We start from the raw sequence: 27529 nt of genomic DNA on the forward strand, positions 1-27529 counted from the left end.
ATGACCTCCAAAAGTATGTAGATTCCAACTTCTACCATCAACGTACATATGCATTTTATCAGCAGCTTCAACAATCCTATGTAATATAATAATCATAAATATCATCAATGGGATATGCAAAAATAGATCTTATTTTAATTTATAAGAAATGCTAATAAATGTTCACTAGCCTTTTGACCATTTACATAACTTAGAAGAACTACCTGATGCCATCCTCTGACCATTTTTTTCTCTGTGGCCACCTTTTTCCTACTGATTAGAAGAACCCTAATAATATTAGGGGCATTATCCCTTTACCAAATAATTGACAAATATTTTCCATGTTTTGAATTTCAAGGGGTTTTTTGAAGGGTAACAGAGGTGGTTTTTAATTTTCATGAATAAAATCTATCAAACTTTAACCTTGTTATTTCTTTACTTGTTAATGTTGCAAAGACTAGTGATCAGTGAATATTTCATATTTTTTCTCCTACAGCAATTTTTATTTTAACTCATTTTCATATTCAAGTAGTTTTAAATAATTGATATACAATGATACACAAACACAAAAAGCTACACAACACAAATGATACACAACACAAAAATGCAAGCAGCGCAAGGAAATTCGAAGCAGAAAGTTTTAAAATTTCACTAAAAGAAGTAACATAATAAACCATGATAAACATTAGAAATCTCTTTATGGAGAAGAGGAGAGAAAGGAGGAGGGAAAGGAGATGGAATAAGGAACAACAGGAGAAAGTCATACTAATGGGATCATTCTAAATGTTACTTTAAACAAAAAGCATCAGATATAATTTTACTCATATTTAACGAAATGGAAAGAAATGGACATAAAACTAAAAAAATTTTCTTTAATTTACAAAGTAAAAAACCTTGTGAGAGTCAGGTGACTTTCTTCATCAAAAGAGATACTATTTCTTTTCTAAAATTCTCTATAAGATTTAAGAAAATTATAAATAAGAGTGAGTGATATATATTTTGAATAGAAGAGTGAAGTGATATATATTTTGAATAAACATTTCGGTTTTGGAAAGTATTAGTTATTCCTTTATATTAAAAACAGGTAATCAGCATTCCCATCCTTTAGGTTACCTCTCAGTTTTTGTGACCTACATTGCTATTTTAACATCGTCAAGGTTTAAAACATCTAGTTTTTAGGTCTTGTTCTATTTTAAATTCTGTTCCTTGACCTTGTCTTCACCATTTCTGGTTTCATTCTTTTGACTCATCTCTCCAATGGATAAAGGTCATTCAAGAGATCAATAAGTCAGTCTTGGTATCTATATACTTGACTTGGTATCTATATACTTAACACTTGGCAATGAAGATCTAACATTCTTGGGTCACATGTTCTCTCAGAACCTGTAGACATTGCTTTATTTCTTTTGGCATCGAATTTAACTGCAGAGAACCCTGAGCACTACTAAATGTTTAACCAGATGAAGGCAACTTCCTTTTTTGTCTAAATTATTACAGGAATTATTTTTTATCCCTAAACTTCAATTTACATACTGTATGTCTCAGTGTTGATCACTCCGTGTCACATTTTCTAGAATATCATGTGTTTTTCCTATAAACAAATAAGTTCTTTCTTCATCTCATGGACTACTTCATCTTTTGTTTGGTTCTGCCCTCCAGAGACTCCGGTTATCATTAGGTTACACTGTTCTCCATATCTCATTTTCTCTATATTATATACATTTCCTAAAATCATTATATAATTTAGGTCATCAATTTGTTCCCTTAACTCTTCAAGTTCCTTTTCATCTCATCTTGTTTTTTATTATCTTGTTTTTGACAGCTTACTGAATTTATATTCTTGCAATTTATTCTGTAAGTCAAAAGATTATTACCTTCCTTTCCTCAATAGATGTTTCCTCTGGACTAAATTCTTGTCCTTTACTCATTTCTTTGTCTCTCTCCCTTTGTAGTGTCATATTAGTGATTGCTTTGCCATCTTGTTATCTTGGTTATGCTTGTGCATTTTGTTATAGTATTTATTGTTTATATACAATCTGTGTACTACTCATCTTCTCTCTTTATTCACACTGAAATTTGCTTTGTCACTTGAGATAGTTTTCAGGGCCAAACATTTCATGTTTTATTTACTTTTTTTTTTTTTCAGGTCTAAAGGCTTTAATTGGACAGAAAAAGGATAGCTTGAGGCTATGCATAGATTTTATTAGAGCAACAGTACTACTCTCTCTTCTGAGACAATTTTTTAAAAATTGTCTCTACCGAAGTTCAGTCTACTTAAGGAGATAGATATATCTCACTCTCAGAGAGAAATCGTCTCAGGGTTTAGACTGATCCTCCAACTGATATGGAAAGACCTGGAACTTTGACTTCCCTCACATCATGTCAGCCTTAGTTGTTCATTCTCCATGTCTCTCCCAGCAATTATTTCCCCCCACCCAAAGTCGAAAGAAAACAGGGGTACTTAATAAGTTCCTGTCATTCCCATGTGGGAGATATAAGAATTCTATTGACTATGCAGGCACAAGAATGGAGTAAGAATACCTATGAACTCACTTCAGAATTTTCTGGTTCTTTAGCTATCAAAAATTTTTTTATGAGACAGATTATAGTAATAATAGTTGTAATTTAAAGAAGATACTTAGCACTTACCGTGTATCGATATTTCCATGAGGTAAATTCTACTACTACCTCATTTTCACAAGGAGGAACTGAGGGAGAGGGCAGATAACTGAGGCACATTCCCAGAGATTCGAACCCTAGCAGTCTGAGACAACAGTGGGTACATATGACTAATACATTACTACATTATAATGGATGACCAATCACTTGGAAGAAATTGAAGCAATTGAGAAAGATTTGATTAGAGGAGGTGAGGTTTATAGGAGAAAGGTAAACTACTATAAATTGAAAGCAAGGACAGAGTCCAGAAATGTGCTAGAAATTTCCAAGCAGTATCAGGAAAATCAGCTTGCTTGGGGCATAGTATATATGCTGTGATAACAATGATAAAATTAAAGCAGTAATGTTGAACTAGATTATACCTGGTCTTCAAAGTCAGGCAAGAGAATTTTATGCAAAAGGGAAGCTAATTTTAACTAACATAACCACTACAGAGAATAGAGTATTTCTAGATATCCTCTCTACCAATCTCATTATAGACAATAGTTTCAACAGAATAACTATCAAATATATTTGTTACCAATTGTCAATATTTTGAGTGCATTGCTTTATGTAATGCAGCTTTCTTTACTTGGTTGGATCTATTTTTTCTTCTTCTTCTTCTTTTTTTTTTTTTTAGAAAGAAGGCTCCATTTTAGTATTTCCTGTTTATTTCATTAGGTTCAGATGAGAAAAATTCTTTCGGCTCTCTTATTAACTTGATCTAGAAGTCCACAATTTCAAATGTTTATTCTCTCTAATAATTGCTTTTGATTTTTTTGGGGGGTGCATAAGAGAAAAAGAAAGGGGAGACATGATTTGAGGTCTGTTCTGAACTTCTCTCTGTCCAATTCAGAAATTACACAATTTCCCATTATCAGTACTGGATAATTCACATTTTAATCATGTCCCTAGTATCTAAGCATACATACATTAAGTAGAATGTATTCACCTATTTCTTAGCTCCTGCCCTGGTATCAAGTGTACTAGATTTATCACAATAAGTGGGGTTTCCATTTACCTTTTTAAGCTCTTATCTTGGTATAAGATTTATTAGACTTATCACATATACACTTTATTTGCTTTTTAAAAAGTTCTTGCCTTGGTATAAAGTCTATTAGATGTATCATGATACTCACATTCTTATTTTTTAATCTTTCATTGACATTTTTACTCATTTGTTCATCTGAGTTAGCTTTACAGAAGTTTTATAAACTTTAAAATAAAACCTGCAATTTTTTCCAAAACATTACATTAACAAATTGTTTATTACAATTAATCTTTATATAATTGAATCTTTCCATTAAAGTAGATAATATAGTTCTTCATTTACTACAATTATAAAACATTTTTCATGGTTTTCAAGAAAAAATTTATAATTTTACTTATGTTTTCAATTTATTTTTGAATAAATTCTATATTAAGAATCATTAGTTATTCAACTACTGTACACTACTATGCTTTTTAATTTCCTTCAATCTATCGGGGACAATTGTAAAATTATGAGGTTTTAACCTACACTTCCGAACTTTTTACTTTGATGCTAAAAATGAATAAGCTATTCAAACTCAACGATATATGCATCTATTAGTGTTTATAAGAAATCTGTATCAAAATACAGCTATGGATTATGGAACCACGGGACAGGTCTGTCAAAATACCAGATAATGATTACTAGTGAAACAAAACAGTTATGTTCTGGGCTCCTGTACATTCATCCTGTTCATTAATGACTTGATATTATTCTTCCCAACTTTTATTTGATGGAAGAAAGTATGTATATGTATAGAGACGCAATAATATAATATTTTAAAATATCTAGAACAAAATGGTGTTATTACTAAGAACCAGAAGATGACCTATTCTATGTTGCCATGGATTAATACATTTCCTTATCATTTTTATAATCTGCCCTATAATTCTAAAAGCTCTTCTTCAGTCTGAATCTCTCCATCTTAATAATAAAGTATGAAAAAGTTTTACCCATTTTATTGGTTCCTTCAAGAAAATCATCTTTGTAGTTAGTGATCCCTTCAACAGTTTTTATTATCTATTTTGTTGATACCAGCTTTCATCTTTATTAATCTGTACTAGTTTAAATGGTTGTCCTTTAATTAATGTGAGTAGGCATTCTTCTCATTTTTAATTTTTATTCTTTAATATTGGAAGTATTTACTTCTGAGTAAATTTTGCTACGATGCATAGATCCCTTTAGATAACTTCTGATTCTCCTTTTATTTTATTCTGTTCACTAAGGGATATTTTGGACTGTTTCTTAATTTTTAAGAACTTGAGATTGTTTTGCTCAACTTTTTTTGATTTCTAATTTTATGACATTACGGTCAGAAAACAGCTAATAAAATCTCTTTGTCCACATTGTTCATTTTATGGCCAATGACATGCTTTTTTTTTTAAGTAAGTTTTCTACAGCCATAAAGTATATTCTCAAAGGATGTAAAATTGAACATACATCTATCTATTGAGTCAAGATCTATGACTATATATTTAACTTCTCTATATCGTTATGTATTATCTATTCAATTGGTCCGATTCTGAAAAAAGATATATCGTCTATGTTATTATTATGCTTTATCAAGTTCTTATTGCCTCTCTAATGTGTTTTGATTTACATATGTGACTGCAAGCTTTGATGCTTTCAGCTGTATAACCATAAGATAATCTCTACACCTTTCATCAATGTATTTTAGATTGTTTTGAACTTCTAACTTCAAATTGCATTCTCTGTTACGTGCTTTCAAATTCCATCCAATTTTAATAGTGCCAGCACACTTCTGCTTTGTTTTTGTTATCCCGTCCCTTAACTGTTCATTGTTTTTAAAACCCGATTTTTTAAAAAAGAGAGCAAATTGTATAACACTCATGTAGCCACCAAAAAAGCATCAAAATAAGCACATTTGGATATTGTCCATCATTCCATTCTTTTTAGTATATTTTAGAGTAAACGATATCATGAATTTTGTGGGTTTTACTCCATGTATGTTTTTATACTTATATATGTATCTATTCTCAAATTACTTATAATTTTCTTTACATATTTTGAAAGTTTAAATAAATGGTATCATTATTATGTATTCTGCAGCTTCCCTTATTGCTTCATATTAGGTTCATGAAAGTTAACTTTTGATAATTAATTTTCAAAGCTGAATATATCCAATTGTAGAATGTACCTGATTTATCTGTTATATTATTGATATTTATGTTGTTTCAATTTTTCATTATTACCAACAATGCTGCATTGAACGTTTTTGCACATGATAGTTTCTCTATGTTAAAGAGGGAATTACTTAGTCATAGAATATGAGCTTTTTCCCCTTTTTGGAAATTATAAATGTGTTCTCCAATGTGACTGTACCAATTATACAATTCTACCAGTGATTTGAAAGGTTCCCTTACTCACATCTTTGCCAACACTTGATATTATCAAAAATTTTAAAGTTTACCGTAATAAAGGGCATTAAATGCAACTTTTTTATTTGCACTTTTTTGATTGCAATTGAAGTTGAGGATCTTTCCACATGCTTACTGTCAATTCAGGTTTCCTCTCGGGTGAAATGACTGTTTATATTACTCATGCTCTTCATGGTTTTTCTTTCTTATTTGTTTACATGATTTTTCATATATTTAGAATATAAATCCACTACATTCCAGATAAATGTAAATATCTTCTCCTACTGTGTGGCTTGTCTTTTTACTTTTTGAAATTGTATCTTTGAAAGCGTTTACTTTAATGGTCAAGTTTATCAACTTTTTCCTGGATGATTTTTGATTGCTTATTTAACTTTTTAGAAACACTTCCTTAATCCAAGGTGATGACACTATGATCTTACATTTTCTAAGAGATTTAAATTTTGCAGTTCAAATTTTTATTAGCTTTATTGAGATATAATATACACAACATAAAATTCACACAACTTATAAGTGCATAATTCAGGGATTTCTTAAAAACCTTACAGTCACTCAATCATCACCACTATCCAGTTTAAAACCTTTTCATCACCTTAAAAAGTTCCCTTGTGCCCATTTGTTGATAATCCCCACTCCCACTGCTAGCCCCACATAACCACTAATCTGAATTCTTGACATTACATATAAAAGTAATCATACAATAGTCTTTTGTATCTGGCTTTTATCATTCAGAATGATGTTTTAGCACTCATTAATGTCATAGCATACATCAGTAGTTTCCTTTTAATTGTGCAATAATATTCCATTGTATGGACATCTACTTTATCCATTCACCAATCAATGAAATTTGGCTTCTTTCCAGATTGGGGCTATTATAAAAAATGGTCCTGGAACATCCATGCATAAGTCTAGGTATGGACATACATTGTCCTTTCTCCAGGGTAGAAACCCAAGCATGGAAATGCTGAGTTTTATAGTGATACATTTTGTTACATTTTTAAAGAAACTGGAAAATCCTTTTGGTTCCACTTAATATGGAGGAGTAGGTAAACGCTGTTTACCTCGTCTCCTCTCACAACCACATCAAAACTACAACTAAACTACAGAACAGCCATCATTGAGAGTCACCGGAAGTCTAGCTGAACAGAAGCCTTACAACTGGGGACACTCAGGAGAGGCCACCTCGAGACTGAGAAAAAGTTTTTTAATTAAAAAAAAAAGAAGAACAGAAAATCCTTTTGGAACATAGCTGGAGCTTATTACATTCGCATCAGCAATACATGAAGATTCAAGAAATTGTTACATGTTGTGGGTTTGCTTTTATTCAAATTAAACTATTTTCTTTTTTTCTTTGTGATTTCATTTTGACCCAAGGGTTCTTTAGAAGTATATTGTTTACTTTCCAAATATCTAGCACCTTCCCAAATCTCTTTCTATTACTGATTTCTAATTTAATTCTGTCGTGGTCAAAGAACATATTGGGCTTGATCTCAATTCTTTTAAGTTTACTGAGACTTGTTTTATGTTTTATAGCTCCACCTCATAATATATTTCAGAGAACACTGCATATGCACTTGAAAAAATTTCTGCTATCTTTAGGTAGACTGTTCTATAAATGCCAAAATTCAACACCATCTTGAACAGGCGTGGTGAAACAGGCTTTCATTAGTTGTTATTGAAAGAGAATGCTCTTAACATTTCATTCCTAAATTGGACTATGATAAATTTTGGCAGCCATATGTTATTGGGTAAAAGAAATCATTTTCTATGGCTTCCTAAGAATTTTTATGATGAATTAGCACTGAATTTTATCAAAAAATTTTATGCCCATTTTAATTATATAGCTATTATTTCATGTGTTAATAAACAGGTCGCATTAAAAGATATCCTGATATTAAATTACCCTTAGATTCAGCATAAAATTGAAAAAGTTGGGGGAGAGCATGCAAAACACCTTTCTTCTAATATAAATATTTTCAGCTAAAACTGCTTCCAATTCTACTTAAGCTAACTCTCAGGAGTGCAATCATATATAATTTTCAATATCTTCTGCATCTATCTATATTATAATTTGCACAATAATTTCTTCTTATGAGTTGTTTAAATATGTGATTTCCATTGTCATAGTTTGATTTTTATCACTGATTTCTTGTTTAATTGCACTGTGGGTGAAAAGTAATTTATATGATGATAAATTTAAATTTATATAGACAATTTAATGGCTTCATTTGAACAATTTTTATAGTTTTGTGTGTGCTTGAGAATAATCTATATGCTACTCAAGTCACTGGATATTTTTGTTCAAATTTATACTGTTTAATTTTTTTTGTAATTGCTCTTTTAAAAAAATATGTCCTCTGCCCATTTTCAATCTGACTGTTTGGTTTTCTACTGTTGAGTTGAGTTCTTTATATACTGTGAATATTAGCCCTTTATTGAAACTGCTGTTTACAAATATAAAAACGTCTCCTAAGAAGACATTCAATGGCCAACGAACATGAAAAGATGCTCAACTTCACTAGTCAGTAGGGAAATGCAAATCAAAACCACAATGAAATACCACTTCACACCTGTTAGAATGGCTATCATTGACAAGACAAGTAACAACAAGTGTGGGAGAGGTTGTAGGGGAAAAAGAACCCCCATACACTGCTGGTAGGAAAAGAAATTGGTATAGTCACTATGGAAAACAGTATGGAGGTTCCTCAAAAAAGAAAGAATAGAATTACCATATGACCCAGCAATCCTTCTCTGGTTACCTACCAAAAAAAAAAAATGGAAAACATTTATCCATAAAGATATATGCACCCCGATGTTCACTGCAGCATTATTCACAGTGGCCAAAATATGAAAACAATGGAAGTGCCTTTCGATAGATGATTGGATAAAGAAGATGTGGTACATATACACAGTGTAATATTACTCAGCCATAAGAAAAGATAAAATGCTGCAATTTTTGACAACATAAATGGACCCTGAGAATATCATGCTAAGCAAAATAAGGCAGACAGAAAAATCTGAGAACCATATGATTTCACTCATATAAGGGATATAAAACTGGAAGCAACAAAAGAACAGGACAAACAAACAAACACTGATAGACACAGACAACAGTTTAACGGTTACCAGGGGGAAAGGGGGTGCAGGGGAGGTTGATAAGGGTCAAGGGGGTCAAATATATGGTGACAGAAGGAGATTTGACTTTGGTGGTAAACATACAATTCAATATACAGATGATGTATTATTTAATTGTACACTTGAAAGCTATATAATTTTATTAACGAATGTCACCCAAACAAATTTAATATAAAATAAAAATCAAGAAAATACAAAGAATATGTTAAAATTTCTAAATTATTATGATTTCCCTTTCAAATTTAGCCAATTTCGCTTTCTATACCTCACCTATGCTGTTAAGTGTATAGATGTTTGAAACTGTTTTATCCTCCTGGTGAATTTTACCTTTATCATTACATGGTGCCCCTCTTTAGCCTCATTAACTTTATTTTGGTTTATTTAAATATTGGTCTACCAGCTTTTATCATTGAATTTTAAAAATAAGTAACACGTTTATTTGGTTAAAAAAACAAACAAATGAAACAGAAACAAACTCAGATATGGAGGACAAACTGATGGCTGCCAGATAGGAAGGAGGATTGGGGGATGGGTACAAGAGGTGACAAGATTAAGAAATGCATATTGGTAGTTACAAAATAGTAACAGGATACATAGCATAGGGAATATAGTCAATAATATTGTAATAACTGTATAATCCCAGGTGGGTTTACACTTATTGGGATGATCTCTACGTAAATTATATAAATGTGTAATCACTATGTTGTACTCCAGAAACTAATATGAGTGTCAACTGTAATTGAAATTTTTTTTTTTAATTTTAAATGATGACAATAAAAAAAGACAGGTTTCATACTAAACTCAGATCTCTCCCCTCTGGTTTTGCAGGCCCCCGCCCCAAACAGGTAAATATTTTTCTTGGTTTCTTATTTGCTTATCATCTTCTCCCCTCCACACCCCCTTTTAAATCTATTTGACTTTTCAGGGTAGTTTAGGTGTAAAGCAAAATTGAGCAGAAAATACAAAGAGTTCCCATCTATCTCCGGGACCCATGTATGCCATGTACTCTCAGCTTACCCCGCTATCGACATCCCCCATCAGAGTGGTACATTTGTTCCAGTTGCCTTTCCGCTTTTTATATCCACTCTGTTTTATTGAGGTATAACTGACATATAACACTGCTTTAGTTTAAAGTGTTCAACATAATGACTTGTCATACGTGTATATTGCAAAATGAGAACCAAAGTAAATTTAACATCTCTCACCTCATTTACTTACAAAATTTATTTTCTTGTGATGAAAACTTTTAAGATCTACTCTCCTAGCAACATTCAAATATGCGATGCAATATGGTTAACGAGTCAGAATGCTGTACTTTACATCCCAGAACTTATTTACCTGAATACTGAAAGCTTGTACCTTTTGACATTCACCCGTTTCCCCTACTCCCCACTTCTTGCTTCTGTAAACCACCTTATCTGTTCTGTTTCTATGAGTTTGGTTTCTTTGGTTTCCACATGTAAGTGAGATCATACAGTAGTTGTCTTCCTGTGTCTGACTTATTTTACTTAACATAATACCCTCGAGGTCCATCCATGTTGTCACAAATGGCAGGATTTCATTAGGTTTTATAGCTGAATAATATTCCTTTATCTAGAGAAAGATCTGCACCTCCAAGCTCACTGCAATATTTACAAATGGTCAAAACATGGAAACAACCTTAGTCTTCACATTTTCTTTTTCCATTTATTCATCAATGCACACTTCGGTTGTTTCCATGTCTTGATTATTTGTAAATAATGCCATAATGAACTTGGGAGAGCATATATCTGATATATCTGACAGTGATTTTATTTCCTTTGGATATATTCACAGAAGTGGAATTGCTGAATCCAATGGCAGTTCTATTTTTAATTTTTTCAGTGAACTCCACACCGCTTTCCATACTGGCCGCACCAATTTATATTCATATCAGCAGTGCAGAAGAGTGCCCTGTGCTCCACATCTTCATCAGCGTTTGTTATTTCTTGTTATATCCTGTCTTTTTGATGACAGCCATTAAAAGAGGCATGAGGTGATATCTCATTTTGGTTTGCATTTCCCTGATATTTAGTGATGTTGAGCGCCTGTTCATGTACTTATTGGCCATTAGCGATTTCCACGATTTCTTTGGAAATTCAGATCCTCTGTTCATTTTTGAATTAGATTATTTTTGTGCTGAGTTACATGAATTTTTTACGCATCTTGGATATTACCTTCTTATTAAATGATTTTTAAATATTTTCCCCATGCTAAAGATTGCCTTTTCATTTTGTTGATGGTTTACTTTGCTCTGCAGAAGCTTTTTAAGTTTTCATAGTCTTACTTGTTTAGTTTTCCTTTTGTTGCCTTTGCTTTGAAAGTCAAATCCAAAAAAAAATCATTGCCAAGACCAAGGTCTAGGTGCTTACCCACTATATTTTCCCCTATGAATGTTATAGCTTCAGTTTTATGTTCATTCAAGTCTCTAATCCATTTAAAACTAATTTTTGTGTATGGTGCAAGATAGAAGTCCAGATTTAACTTTGCATGTGGCTGTCCAGTTTTCCCAACACCACTTATTGAAGAGACTGTCCTTTCCCCATTGTATATTCTTGGCTCATGTATCATAAAATAATTGACCATATATTCATGGGTTATTTCTGGACTCTCTGTTCAGTCCCATTTATCTATGTCTGTCTGTTTTTATGCCAATACCACACTGTTTGGTTACTACAGTTTTGTAATATAGTTTGAAATCAGGAAGCATGAAAGCTTCAGCTTTGTTCTTTCTTAGATTTTTTTTGGCTATTCAAGGTCTTTTGTAATTGCATATAAATGTTAGGATTATTTGTTCTATTTCTTTGAAATATGTCATTGCAATTTTGATAGGGATTATATTAAATCTGCAGATCCCTTTAGGTTGTACAGACATTTTGACAATATCAGTGCCTCTATCTATGAGACTAGAACATCTTTTCATTTGTGTCCTCTTAAATTTTTTCATCAATGTTTTCAGTGTACACACCATTCGCCTTGGTTCAATTTATTCCTAGATAATTTATTCAATGAAACCTTTCATTCTTTCTCCACTCTCTCTCAACTTTCTTTCCTATTTGTCATCTTTCTCTTGCTGCTGTATTCCAGGTAATTTCATCATTTCTATCAACCAGTTAATCAATTCTTACTTAAGTTTTAATAAGCTGTTTAACATGTCCATGGAGTTGTTAATTTTAATTATTAGCTTTTCATTTCTAGAAGTTACTTTTGATTATTTTTAGCTCCAAGATTTGTTTTAATATTATCTTGTTTCTTGAGAATTATTTCTTCTATTAAGCTTGATTTTCATTTTTTGGCATATGAGAATTTCTCTTACTTTTGTGTGCTCAGCGATACTTCTAAAAGGATTTTTGGTGTATTTCATTCAACATTTCTAAGTTTTTAATAGTACAAAGTGCTTCAGGATATCTTATTTTACCTACCATTTTTCTCCAAGAATTTTACTAGTCACACATTCAGTCTCCTGTTTTCTACAACTTTATGTTTTCTTTCACTTTATAGTTTTGGTCCATGATTTCAGATCTTCCTTTCCAATTCCGAGTAAATTGCAATTGAGCAAAAGGGGCAGAATATCACTGTGGTACACTACTTGACTCTCAAATGCTATTTTAAAAACAAAATTCAAAGGTTCGACCACAGCCCCCACCACTCAATCTATTTCACTGAGTACAGTTTTATGATTCCAGCTTATCTCCTGCCTTGTGGCTGTTAGGTCCCTTTAATGTATTATTTCATTTTCACACAGTTGAGGTCCCTCTAAATACTGTGAATTTTACATAATGGGATCCCCGCAGGTGTCCTAAGGCAAAGGATCCTCTAAGCTCACTGATCTATCTATAGTATAAAACTTAACAAGCATGCTCTAAGTCCCGGAGCCAGCATCCTAGCACTCTAATATCTCTATACTCCCACAAGTTCAAGGACAGGTAAGATTCATCCCATCATTTCAGGCACCTCTCAGCCTTCTGGTGGTCACTTACACAGAAACCAAAGTTAACATTCTTGGGGCAGGGGAGAGGGAGTGATACAAAGAAGAGACAGAATTGGAGGCAGAAATATCTGAGAACAAAACACCTCTCAAGATTTGCTGCTTTTCAGTCTTTGCCTTAGGCCTCTAAGATAATTCTTCAGCTGACTGTGATTGCCATGGGAGAGAAAATCCCTCAGCAGTTGTCTTGTTTTCTCTGCTGGTACCCTAACTGAATACCAAGACACATTTTTATTCAGATACATGTGGAAACCAACATTTGCCTAAAGAGAGACAGGCAACCTGCTGTGAGTTGAGAGTAGATGGGAAGGAAGTGTCTTCCCAACTGTCACATTCCCAGAATCTACATCACTGCTCACACTTACACAACTGGCTCTGCCAAAAAAAAAAAAAAAAACTGGACGAATCTCAACCAGTGTGAAAGGTTAAATAACTGTCAACATATAACAGGCCTGTGACTAACAACTGTAGACAACAAGCTGATTCATTTAACTACAGTACGTCATATAGTATGATTATCTTGGAGAATTTACTCAGAAATTACAGTGTTTGAAGTTAAGACTACAGACAAATATATTTAGTTGAGAATGTTCATATGTACAGTGAACATTCATTAATATGTGCTTTAAATTTTTATGTGCTAAAATTATCATAGTTGTATTACAAAAGAGCATCTGGATATTTAAAACGTTTTTATTTTTTTGATTACAGATGACATACAATATTATCTTAATTTCAGAAGTACAACATAGTAATTATATATTTATGTCTAGTACCCATTTGACACCATATATAGTTATTACGATATTACTGACTATATTCTCTATGCAATATTTTAATAATTCCTGTAATTATTCTGCAACTGCCGATCAATACTTCTTAATCCCTTCACATTTTCACTCCAACCCCGTCACCTCTCTCCCATCTGGTAACCATCCATTTGTTCTCTGTATCTGAGTTTTTCTCTGTGTTTTGTTCCTTCATTTACTTTGTTTTATTAGATTCTACATATAATGAAATCACACAGTATTTGTCTATGTCTGACTTATTTCACGTGGCATAATACCCTCTAGATCCATCCATGCTGTTACAAATGGCAAGATTTCATTCTTTTTATGGCCGAGTAATATGCCATTGTATATACATACTGCTTCTTTATCCACTCATCCATTGATGGACACCTAGCTTGCTTCTGTATCTTGGCTACTATAAATAATGCTGCAGTGAATACAGGGGTGCAGGTCTTTTTGAATTAGTGTTTTAGATTTCTTCAGATAAATACCCAGAAGTAGGATTGTTGAGTCTTAATTTTTTGAAGACCCTCCGTACTGTTTTCCATAGTGGCTGCACCAATTTACAATCCCACCAACAGTGCAAGAGAGTTCCCTTTTCTCCACATCCTAGCCAATACTTGTTCCTTGATTTACTGATGACAGCCACGATGACAGTTGTGAGGTAATATCTCATTGTGGTTTTAATTTGCATTTCCCTGACAATTAATGATTTTGAACATCCCTTCCTATGTGTATTGGCCATCTGTATGTCTTCTTTGAAGAAATGTCTATTCAGGTCCTCTGCCCATTTTGTAATTGCATTTTTGTGTTTGTGTGTTAAGTTGTATGTGTTCTTATATATTTGGATATTAATCCCTTATTGGATATATTGTTGGTGAGTATCTTCTCCCATTCAGTAGGTTGCCTTTTTGTTTTATTGATGGTTTCTTTCACTCTTTTGTTTCCCTTGACAGAAGAGACACATCCAAAAATATATTACTAACAGCGATGTCAAAGTGTTTACTGCCTATATTTCTTCTAGGAGTTTTCTGGTTTCAGGTCTTATATTTAAGTCTTTAATCCATTTTAAGTTCATTCTCTCATATGGTATAAAAAAGTGGTCCAGTTTCCACTTTTTTGCATGTATTTGTCCAGTTTCCCCAACACCATTTTTTTTTGTTTCAATTCTTTTTTTTAACATTTTACTTTTTATTATTTTTTAACATTTTATTTTTTTATTTTTGCTCCTCCCTCCTCCCCCTTTTCTTAAGAGGCCGTTTTTACCCCATTGTATATTCTTGCCTCTTTTGTCATACATTAATTAACTATAAAGATGTGGTTTACTTCCAGGTTCGCTATTTTGTTCCATTGAACCAAGTGCCTTTTTTCAGGCCAGCACCATGCTGTTTTGATTACTATACCCTTATAGTATAGTTTAATATCAGGTAGCATGATACTTCCAACTTTATTCTTCTTTCTCAAATTGCTTTAGCTATTCATGGTCTTTTGTGGATCCATACAAATTTTAGAATTATTTGTTCTAGTTCTATGAAAAATGTCATTGGTATTTCAATAGGGATTACACTGAATCTGTAGACTGCTTTAGGTAGTATGGAAATTTGCATAGTGTTAATTCTTCCTATCCATGAGCATGGTATATGCTTCCATTTATTTGTATCTTCAATTTCTTTCTTTCACTGGCTTATAATTTTCCAAGTACCAATCATTTACCGCCTTGGTTAAATTTATTCCTAGGCATATTATTCTTTTTGATGTGACTGTAAATGGAATTATCTTAATATCGCTTTTTAATAGTTTATCAGTGTATAAAAATACAAACAATTTCTAAATATTAATATTGTATCTTGCTACTTAACTGAATTATTTTATTAGTTCTAACAGTTTTTTGGTGAACCTTTAGAAGGCTCTACATATAGTATTATGCCATCTACAAATGATGGCTTTTAACTTAATCTTTTCCCATTTGATGACTTTTATTTCTTTTTCTTCTCTGATTGCTGTGGGTAGGCCTTACAATACTATGTTGAAAAAAATAATGAAAGTGGACATCCTTATCTTGTTTCTCATATTAAAGAAAACATTTTCAGATTTTCACTATTATGATTTCAGCTGTGGGTTTCATATATGGCCTCGATTATATTGAGGTATGTTCTGCCATCTTCACTTTTCTGAGAATTTTTATCATAAATGGTTGTTGGATTTTGTAAAATGCTTCTGCATCTATTGCCTGATCAAATGATTTTTAACTTTCATTTAGTTTATATGGTGTGTCACATTAATAATGATTTGCAAATATGTCCAAATATTGAACCACCTTGCGTACCAAGAATTAATCCCACTTGATCGTGGTGTATGACCTCTTTAAGATATTGCTGAATTTGGATTACTAATATTTTGTTGAGGATTTTTACATCTGTGTTCATTGGGGATACTAGCCTATAATTTTTGGGGTACTTTTTCTGGTTTTGGTACATCGTAACACTGGCCTTGTGAAATAAGGTTAGGAGCCTTTCCTCTCCTTCAATTTTTTGAATAGTTTTACAAGGATAGGTATTAACTCTTTGAAAGTTTGGTAAAATTCACTTTTGTATATTGGGAATCTTTTGATTACTGATTCGCTTTTTTTAGTACTTATCGATCTGCTCAGATTTTCTATTTCTTCCTGATTCGGGATTGGTAGATTATATGTTTCTAGGAATATATCCATTTTTTCCAGATTGTACAATTTGTTGGCTTATATTTGTTCTTAGTATTTCTCCAATAATCCTTTGTACATCTGTGGCATCGATTGTCACTTCTCCTCTTTCACTTCTTATTTATTTGGCTCTCTCTCTTTACTTTTTAATGAGTTTGGTTAAAGGTTTATCAGTTTTGTTTATCTTTTCAGAAAACCAGGTCTTGGTTTCACTGACCTTGTTATTATTCATTTTTTTAGACTCTATTATGTTTATTTCAGCTCTGACCATGATTATTTCCAACTTTCTACTCATTTTGGGCTTTTAGTTTTCTAGTTCTATTAACTGTAAGGTTAGATTATTTGTTTGAGATTTCTCTTGTTTCTTGAGGTAGGCCTGTACTGCTACGAATTTCCCTTTTAGAATTGCTTTTTGTGTTATAAATTTTGGGTCCTTGTGCTTTCATTTTTTTTGAGGTATATTTTGATTTCTTCTTTGATCACATTTTCAACCCCATTGTTTAGCAGCATGTTAATTAACCTCCATGTATTTGTATGATTTTCAGTTTTCTTCTTGTATTGATTCTAGTTGCACACCATTGTAATCAGAGAAAATCCTTGACATGATTTCAATCTTTTAAATTTTACCGAGACTAGTTTTGTTGCCTAACATGTGGTCGCTCCTGGAAAATGTTCCACGTTTCCTTGAACAAAAAAGTTGATTCTGCTGCTTTTGAGTTAAATATCTTAAAAATATCAATTAAATCTAATTGTTCTAATGTGTCTTTAAAGATCACTGTTTCCTTGATTTTCTTCTGGATGACCTACCCATTGATGTTCAAGTTCCCTACCATGACTGCATTACTGTCGCTCTCTCTATATATGTATATCAGTCAATATTTGCTTTATATATTTAGGAGCTCCTACATAGGGTGTGTATAGATGTTTACAAGAGTTACATGCTCTTGTTGGATTTATCCCTTTATCATTATAAAATGACCTTCTGTGTCTCTTGTTACATACAGCCTTTAAGTCTACTTTGTCTGATATAAGTATTGCTACCCCACATTTATTTTCATCTTTTCTGTGTGTTTGTATGTATCCCTTAGGTTTTGGAATTACACATAATCTTACTACTTTTGTCTTTTAACCTATGTTCTAGCTTTATAGTTGATTAATCCACTGCTTTTATTTTGTTTTCCCTTTGTCAGTAAAAACCTTTTTCTTTCCTATATATTCCTTTTCATATTTTCCTACTTAAAGAAGTAGCTATAACATCTGATGTAATACTGGTTTAGTGGGAACAAACTCCTTTAGCTTTTTCTTGTCTGGGAAACTCTTTCTCCTTCAATTCTAAATGACAGACTTACTCAGTAGAATCATCTAGGTTGTAGACCTTTGCTTTTCATCACTTTGAATATTTTGTGCCAATCCCTTTCGGCCTGCAGTTTCTGTTGAGAAAATGGCTAAGAGTCTTATGAGAGCTCCCTTGCAGGTAACTGCTTTTCTCTTGCTAATTTTGAGGTTCTCTCCTTGTCTTTAACCTTTTGCATTTTAACTATGATGTGTCTTGGTGTGAGCTTCTTCTGGGTTCATCTTGTTTGTTACTCTCTGCACTTCCTGGACCTGTATGTCCATTTCCTTTGCTAGGTTAGAGAAATTTTCAGTCATTGTTTCTTCAAATAGGTTTTCAATCCGTTGCTTTTTCTTTTCCTTCTGGTGCCCTTACAATGCGAATGCTGATATGCTTGATGTTGTCCCAGAGTTTCCTTCAATTATCTTTATTTTTTTTTTATCTTTTTCTTTTTGTTGTTCCAACCAAATGTTTTCCACTAACCTGTTTACCAGATCATAGATTTGATCCTCTGCTTCATTTAATGTGCTGTTGATTCCCTCCAATGTATTCTTTATTGCAGTTTTTATATTCTTCATTTCTGACTGGTTCTTTTTTATGGTTTTTAGCTCTTTGTATATGTTCTCACTGATTTCATCTATCCTCCCCTAAGGTCACTGAACATCCTTACAATCCGTGTTTTGAACTGTACCTGGTAGATTGCTTGCCTTCATTTTGTTTAGTTCTTTTTCTAGAGTTTTGTCCTATTCTTTCATTTGGGACATGTTTGGCACCTCATTTTGGCTGCCTCTCTGTGTTTGTTTCTGTGTATTAGGTAGACCTTCTACATCTCCCAGTCTTGGCAGGGTGACCTTATGTAGTAGATATCATGTAGGGCCCAATGGCACAGTCTCCTCAGTCACCTGAGACAGGTATCCCTTGGGTGTGTCCTGTGTGCCTTCCTGTTGTAGTTGAGCCTAGATTGCTGTTTGCATGTTAGTGAGTGGGACTGACCTTCAGGCTGGCTGTAGGAGCTGGCCATGACAACAGCAAACAAACTGTTGTGCGGGGGCTGACCCCAATGTGTGAGAGTCAGTTTTGCGATGTTCATGTGCCAGCCAAGTCTACTCTACAAATGTGTCACTTGTGGAGCAGGTCGAGTGGTGCTCTGGTGTGGTCTGAAGCCAGATACCAGGTGTGATGGTTGTGACACCTTTGATAGGGGCTCCAGTACAGGCCAAGATCAGACATCTCTTGTGGACAGATTGTCACCACTCGATAGGAGATAAAAAGTGATTTGTGATTGGCTGCCTTGTGCGGGGCTTGGAGGTGCTTATGAAAGGCTGTGGTGTGAACTGAGGCTGGCTGCCACTAGCCAAGGCTTAGAGCCCTGTGGCAGGCACCATGTGAGCTGAGGCCAGCTGCCATTTTTGCCAAGCTTGTTGTAGCTTAGTTGAAGCTACATTCCAGCCAAGGCTGGCTGACACTTATGCCAGGCTTGGGGCCACCTGTTGGGAGTTACATGCAAGATAGTTTCTGCTTGTGCCAAGCCTGAAGCCACTTAACAAGAAGTACAGGGCACATGGAGGCCAGCTGCTGCTGCTTCTGGTTTGTGAACCTTTGAGAGATTTTGGCAAATTCTGCAGTGTGAGTTGAAGGAGGCTGCTTGTGTAGAAAAGCTGCTGGAAAAGGTTTAAGCAGGGCCCACAAGTTGGGTGGGATGCGGTCTCAGAATCATCAGGGCAAGGCGAACAGTGTTAGCCAGGTTAATGGAGACTCAGATTGGTGCCTGCCTGTGCTTGCCACTTGGGTAGAGAAGAGTTCAACAAAGTAATATTGGTACCTGCTGGCACTTCCACCCCCAGAGTGAGCTGCCCCAAACCCTGCCCCTCCGGCCTTTTCCCTGAAGTTAGTCAATTTAGTTCTGCCCTATGTGTCTCCAGTGCTTTTCAAACTGCTGCCCCTGTGCTGGAGCTTAGGGCAAGTGAATTTGTGAGTGAGAAAGTCCATATGCAGGCCTCGCAACAGGAGCGCCCTCGTCTCGGTCTCCAGCATCCCTCCATCTCACGTAAATGCAATCCCTGCTGGTTTTCACAGCCAGTTATTCCAAGGACACCTCTTCCCAGCCTTGGTGTCCTGAGCTGGAGAGCCCTTTGTGGGACTGGGACCCACTGCTCCTCAGGGGGAATCTTTGCATTCAGATATCCCTCTCAATTTTTAACCGTCACATGTGTGTACAGGGACCAGCCCATTCCATGTCTCCACCCCTTCTATCAGTCTTAAGTGGCTTCCTCTGTACGTTCTTAGTTATAGGACTTCTGTTTAGCTAGTCTCAGGTGGTCCTAGGTGACTGTCATTCTATAATTCAGTTGCAATTTTGATGTGGTTGTAGGAGGAGGCAAACACAGAGTTAACCGACTGCAACATTTTCATCAGAAGTCCTCTTTAGCTTTTGCAGTTGGGCATTTTGATCATCAATTTCAACCATTTGTTAGAATTCTCTTTTTAGGTAACGGTAACCAGGACATCTCCCTTAAACAACAGTTTGGTTTTCAATTCAAGCATATATCCATGTTAAATTTCTAAATTTTATACAACTTTTTACTTTGGAATTTTTTAAGATTTATAGAAAAGATGAAAAATTAGTTCATAAAGTGCCTAGATAATATTCACCCAGCTTCCCCATTGTGTTCATATCTTATCTAATCATGGTGCATAAGTCAAAACTAAGAAACCAACATAAGCACAATATTATTAACTGAACTACAAACTTTACTCATATTTCACCAGTTTTCCCTCATGTACTTTCAATGTTTAGGATCCAATCCACGATATCATCTTTCATTTAATCATAAAATCTCCTTAGACTTCTTTGATCTATGGTTGATTCTCGTTCTTTGTTTTCCGTGGCCTTTGACAGTTCTAAGAAGTACTCATCAAATATTTTATAGAATGTTCCTCAACTGGAGGTTCTATTAAGCTTTCTCTGGATTAGATTGGGGTTTTTATTTTTAGAAGAATACAGAATACAGAAGACTATTTTTAGAAGGGCACAGAGGTGAAGTGCCCTTCTCATCACATCATATCAGGAAGTACATGGTATAAGCATGACATGACTGTTGATTTTAGCCTTACTCATTAATGGAAATCACTGCCATGTTTCATTATTCTTTGGAAGGGAGCCAGTAAGTCCATCCCACACTCAGGGAGAGGAGATTTTAGTTCCACCTTCAGGAGAAAGGAGCAGCGACATATATTATTTTGAACAAACTTCTCAGTTTTAATGCTACACATCAAACCTATCTCTAGTTCGGCTAACAATTCGAGTTTATGGATTATCTCATAACTTGTGTTCCAGGTACTGGACAGAAAATATAAACTAGGTGTTTATATAAACAAAGGACCAACCCACTCGGACTTTAGTTTAGTTTCACCACTGAATCCCAGTCAGATTCACTGCCAAACAATTCCTCCATATACAGATGAAATGGTGATATCTCTTTTTGTAATAGTTTTAAACATGACTCTCTTAGGTTTTCAGTAATGAAACCATCTATAAATAAGGATATCTACTGCCTCTCCTAAGCAATGATTAGATTATCATAGAAATACTTATCCCACTGCTGATATGAATGCAGCTATTTAAGACAAATGTCTTACTATACTTAAGAAATGTTCTGATTTCATCAGAACTATATGTTAAATTATGCCCATTATCTTTTTGCTAACTATTCAAATTATCATATGGCAATATATTGTGATTAACCACTTTACATTTACTTTATCGCTTACCCTAAAAACTCAATGAGGGAAGCAGTATGGGTTTATTCATTCACAGGGTAAAAACTGAGGCTCAAAAATTTTTCTAAGGCCACTGAGAAAATATGCAGCTAAACCAGGATCTAAACCTATAAAGCCTAACTGGAGAGCCAATGAATTACATGTATTTTATTAACCATTATCTCTATTAACTATCAAGTTGTTTTGCTTTAAGTGTTATTTTTCCTATTAGATTAAATTTTAGAATTATACTGATAAGAATCATTTAGACTTAATTATCTGTGTAGCTAAGTATTCAAGAAAACACTTAATTTCAGTGTTACCTAGGTCATTGATTTTATTCAATCCAACTCCATTAATAATATAATTAGTGAAAATTCTTCCAAGATTTAAGTTTCTTATTGTTTTTGGTATATGTAGTTTTTTTAACGCAATGTTATTATTGAAAAATTGCTTCAACGGGTAACATTCACATGGTTAAAAAATTAAAATGATCCATATCCACTTTTGTTTCCACCAACTCCTCATTAAGAGCCACTGTTCTTAATTTGTTATTTTTTGCATATCCTACCAGATTTTCTTACTGTAACGTATAAGAAGTAGTATATTCTTATATTCTCCATTTTGTACAAAACTAGCACCCAATATGTACCCATCTACACTATTTGTTTTTAATCCTTTCACAATATAGTTGTGATATTAGTATAGAGAGAATTATCACATTGGCTTTGTTTTACAACTGCGTAGTATTCTATTTAATGAATGAATCATAATTTATTTAACAAATCTCCTATTACAGGAATTTAAGATTTCTCCCAACCTTTACAATTATAAACAACATAACAATGAACAACTCTGAACAGCCATCATTTTACAAGTGATGTACAAGTGATGAATTGCCAGGTTAAAAAGTGTATGTATTTGTACTTTCCATAGGCATTGATAAAAATTAACAAACTACGCATTATATTAATTTATGCTCCAGTTAAAAATGTGTGAGTACGTGCTCTCGCCACAACCTTGCTAACAAAGATGGATGCTGAATTTTGAGAATCTGTCAATCTGATACGTGAAAAATGGTACTTACTTTAGTTTGAGATTATATTTCCCTTATAACAAGCAGAATTCAGCTCTTTTCAAATGTGTGTGTCATATGTATTTTCTCCTATATGCTGACCATTCACATCCTTTGCCTATTTTTCTTATTGATTTCTTACTGGTTGGGGTTGTCTTATTGATGTCTAAGGAAAGCTGTGCGAAGTTATCATGTAAGATATCTTTAATTCCCTCAGTTTCTATATTACAGAAATTGTCATTTGTTTTGTACATTCATATTTTTGCCCTTCCTTGAGCTGTTCAATGATGATTCATATATTTTTATCATGAGTTTTAAAAATCAACTTTTTAAATGATTTTCCGTCTTCTGAACCATTAATTTCTACTTTTCAATTTATTACTTCTATTTATCTTGTTATGCTTTTTATAACTTTTACATTTTAATTACATTTTTTTCTATATTTCCATTCTATTCTATGGCTATGGATATTTCGCCAAGCACATTTTTGCTATATACTGTAAGTTTTTTGAACTTGTTTCTTAAAAATTTTACAATTTCAGTGTGCATTTTCTCTTTGACACAAAAATGGTTTAATAAATTTTAAATTTCTAAGTAGAAGAATCTTTGGGTTCTGACTTTGTTCCTATTTTCTAATTTTATTGCCTGTTAATAAATCTTCTGTTTTGCTTCTACATTTTAGAATTCTTCTTTGATGTCTACTATACCATGTCAAATTTTCATAAATGTTCCTTGGACATTTGAAATTATATTCTTTATTAACATGGTACAGAGTTCAAACTATACTAATAAGATTTACCATAGTATTTAGATTACTCTCTCCCTTGACTTTTTATGAACTGAGATTGGTGAATAAAAGTTTCTTTTAAACTACGAAAGACTGTCTATTTTCCCGTAATTTCTTTATCATGAATGTTTCATCCTTTGATACTATCAAGTACTCTTCTTCATGATATTGATTGGTTTTTGTCTTGAATTCTAATTTGTCGAATATCAAGTCCTGGTTCCCACTTTTTTTCATTTTATTTATATGGTATACGTTTACTCATCCTTTTATTTTCAGCCTTTCTAATTCACTTTGTTTTCAGTATGTTTCTTGAATATAGAACTGTGATTATTTTACAATAGATTTACAAAAACTTTTACATTTATTAAGATAGCAGATAAGTGTTAGATATGTCATATTCTGTTATTCTTCCTGACTTTTATAGATTAAAGACTTCCATTACGTGTATAGTTTTTAGTTTTATTTGTACATTCTTTAATATTTTGAAAGCATAATTTTGTTGAATTGCTTATCTTTGCAACTATATAGGAATAAGAGGTTTTCTATATATTTCTATATATTTCTATATATTTAGAGGCTGTATTTCCCTAATATAAGCAATAATAAAGTGTATTTTGCTAACATAAGCATATTTACTCTTAATTTTTCCTCTCTCCTAACATCGAATTTTAGTCAATAGGCTTATATTTCTAATACTGCATTTGTCAGCTTCAACGGCTATCATCTGACTGTTTGGACTTACACTCCACTTTCCTTCTTTCTTCAGTCCTTTACCAATTCATTATAATTGTAGCATTTCTACATAAAAAACAAATGAAAAGTAAATTCTGGCCTGGCACTCCAATTCAAGCATTTGTTTTAGTATTAACTGTTAAATTAATTCCGTGTTCCCCAGTAATCCTTAGCTGTAGTCTACCCAGTTGTCCTAAGCAGCTGAACTTTGACCGCCACCAAGTTTCTCAAGAATTATTCAGAAAAACAATTCTTTGCATGGTTAAAAATTGTTTGGCAGCACCTTTTTTACTTAAAGGATACTTTGTCTCTGATTTTCTCTGTTTCAATATCTTAGAATTGGTGCTCTACATTTTCCATATTGAAGGCTGTTGCAGAGAAGTCTACGGCCAGACTCAATATTTTTCTCCTCATCTTCTGCTGAACAGAAGATCATTTACTCATACTTAAATCGAATAATATACTTTTGTGCTGATCATTCCAAGAAAAATTTCCCTGATAAACAGTATTACCTTTTAATAGGAACGACAAAAATCTTATATTAGGATTTCACTGAACCACCGCTATAAATATTTGTTTAGTCCAGTGTTCCAGTTTTCTTATCTGAAAACTCTATTTAAGTCACTGTTGAAACTTTTGTGCTTTCTACACCAGTCATTTTCTCTGTAATCCTGTATTTGCTTTGTTTCCATTTTTATCATCTATGTATCTTACTATGCAATCCACACATTAATCTTCCTTTGAGGTTCTACCGATTTCATCTTCAGTTATGTGAAAGATTTTTCCTTTAATTTTTTTCCCCAGTTTCATTAGCTCATGGTTCTTCATTTCCATGTTACGCTACCATTTCTTCCAGCTTCTTGAAATTCTGTTTAGTAGTTGCCCTTCCTCAGAAGCAATTCGTTTATTTCTTATCATTTTAACTTATGGTAAAATTTTTAAACACAATTATGTACTCCATAGCAATACCTTTCCAGTGAGTATTCTTATCTACTGGTTAGTTTTGCTTACTTTTTCCACACTTCAATATTTTAAATGTTTCTTGACAATTTTTAAGAGGTTGCAAAAGGCTAAAATCCTTTATTAATATCTCCTAGTCAATTTCTTTTCCTTAACCAAAGTTAAATGAGAAATCTTTCTCTCTCAGTACATGCATCTCACTCTCAGTATTTTATCAACGAGGACACTTACATTCCCTCACATATGTGTAACTTTTTCCTACAATCTTGGCTATTTTAACTATTGCCTGTATCTATAAAATCTCTATTCTCCCTTACTTGACTGCTATTCATTTGGCAACAACATGAAAATAACATCTACTCTTTTAGACTATTTAGGATGTCGGAGAAGTTTTATCTGGATCTAGTGAAGTTTCATCAGTGTTATCAATAAACACTTGGTAAAATTAAATACAAAAAAGAATTGGCGACAGTAGTGAGGTTCTGAGAGGCACTCTACCTAGTAACAGAGTAATACTTAAATGGCAGCACTACTGTCTTCAGCTCATTTGTATAGAAAATGGATTTTATAAAAGAATAATAATGCACTGGACAACACAGTACGAAAAATACTCATTATATCAGCAGGTGATTTTGTAAAGTATCTCACTTCTGGACTTTGGAGGAAAAAGAGCTATTCTAGGATTTCTTTTTTTAGGCGAGGCAACCCTTGGTTGAACTCACAGACTGCAAGGACCTTGTCAGCTTACAATCCCTTTTTTTTTTTTTTTTTTACACCTATAGCACCTGGTCTTCCTAGGTGGTCTCCCATCCAAGTACTAACCAGGCCCGACCCTCCTTAGCTTCTGAGATCAGACGGGATCGAGCTTTTTCAGGATAGCATCGCCATAGACTGTTCTAGGATTTTTTAAACACAAAAGTAATCAAAAAGCCCCAATGTTAGAAAAGAATACAAAAAATTAATAAAATACTGACTTAGCATGGAAGCAAAAGAAGAGCTCCAACAGAGACCTCATATACATGGCATTCCCCATGTCAAGAAAGTTTTCATTGAAGTCATGTCCATATATGCTTTACTTTATTTGATGAAATATTTTATTACATCTTTAAAATGAACAGTATTTTATTTTTGGCAAGCAAATATGAATAAACTATATTACTGAAATTGTGATTTTATTCTATAATCTACTACTAATAAGCATTCTTTTATAAAACATTTTTATGACTTTTACTACAAGAAGCTATTATTTTCCACTATAAGATTGCTGTAGTCAAATTTCATGTTACATTAGATACAAAACTAGTAAAATGAGAATGTCGGTAGGTATTTCTACAATTCATTATAAAAACCATCAACTTACTTGTGACCTAAATGCTTCAGAAAGTATCCCAGAACCTTCAGAGCTTGAACCCAAATACTTTCACTTTTAGAAGCCAATAATTTGTAGATTACCCTAAAAAATATGAAAACAAATGATCTTTTAAGCTCCTACAAACATTAAAAATATAGGCTCTGTATACTTTGCAAATAAATTGTATATACATAAAAGATAAAATATGTCTCAGGATTTTAAATTCTTTGGATAAATGAAAAATTAGCACATTTTATTTTTTTTAACTTGATCTTCAAACACATACTATAAAGGGCAATGTGACTGATTGTTCATAAGTATTTACTCCCAGCACACTCAACGAAAATTTTCTATTTTAAGATACATTCTTAGGAAGCCATATTTCCTCTTCTCTTAGAATTGCCCCTGACATTTGTTCTTGTTGACCTTTGGACTATGGATCTGCCCAATTATTTCCCTTTTCTCAGAATTCAGAATGAGGTCTGAGAAACAACATTTAGTCTTTGTTGCCCTCTTGAATTAGGAAATGATTTTAAAAAGAAACTATAAGACAGCCTTTCTATGTTCCCAGATGTGAGTCAATATACAGAAAGAAGACTAAGCAGCCATAGAGAAAGTAGTGGAAATCACAAACTTATTTCCTTATAGTTTTCCAATTCCTGCTTCCTACACTAATGAGATTTCTGTAAGAAACGCATATTTTCTTTAACTAGTTTTCTGTTACCTGGAGCAAAAAAGGTTACATGTTACTAGAGACTTTTTGTTTTCTCATCACTCTACTGAAGAACAGGCAATAAGATAAACTCTAGAGTGATTATTCCCTTGGAAGATGATTTTTT

At 33.3% G+C, this 27529-nt stretch overlaps 1 protein-coding gene and 1 pseudogene across 8 annotated transcripts in view; both read right to left on the reverse strand.

Moving 5' to 3' along the window:
• The window catches only part of NBEA (neurobeachin), a 557443-nt gene that overhangs the window by 449807 nt on the left and 80107 nt on the right, over positions 1 to 27529 (reverse strand). For all 8 annotated transcript variants that reach the window (XM_025049493.1, XM_025049492.1, XM_025049491.1 and 5 more), the window contains exon 16: positions 26700 to 26792. In XM_025049493.1, coding sequence (XP_024905261.1) covers positions 26700 to 26792 — 93 coding nt within the window. The remainder of the gene's footprint in view (positions 1 to 26699; positions 26793 to 27529) is intronic.
• LOC112482984 lies at positions 26113 to 26231 on the reverse strand (annotated as a pseudogene).

The sequence above is a fragment of the Pteropus alecto genome, unplaced genomic scaffold (assembly GCF_000325575.1).
Source record: "Pteropus alecto unplaced genomic scaffold, ASM32557v1 scaffold16, whole genome shotgun sequence".
Taxonomy (NCBI): Eukaryota; Metazoa; Chordata; class Mammalia; order Chiroptera; family Pteropodidae; genus Pteropus; species Pteropus alecto.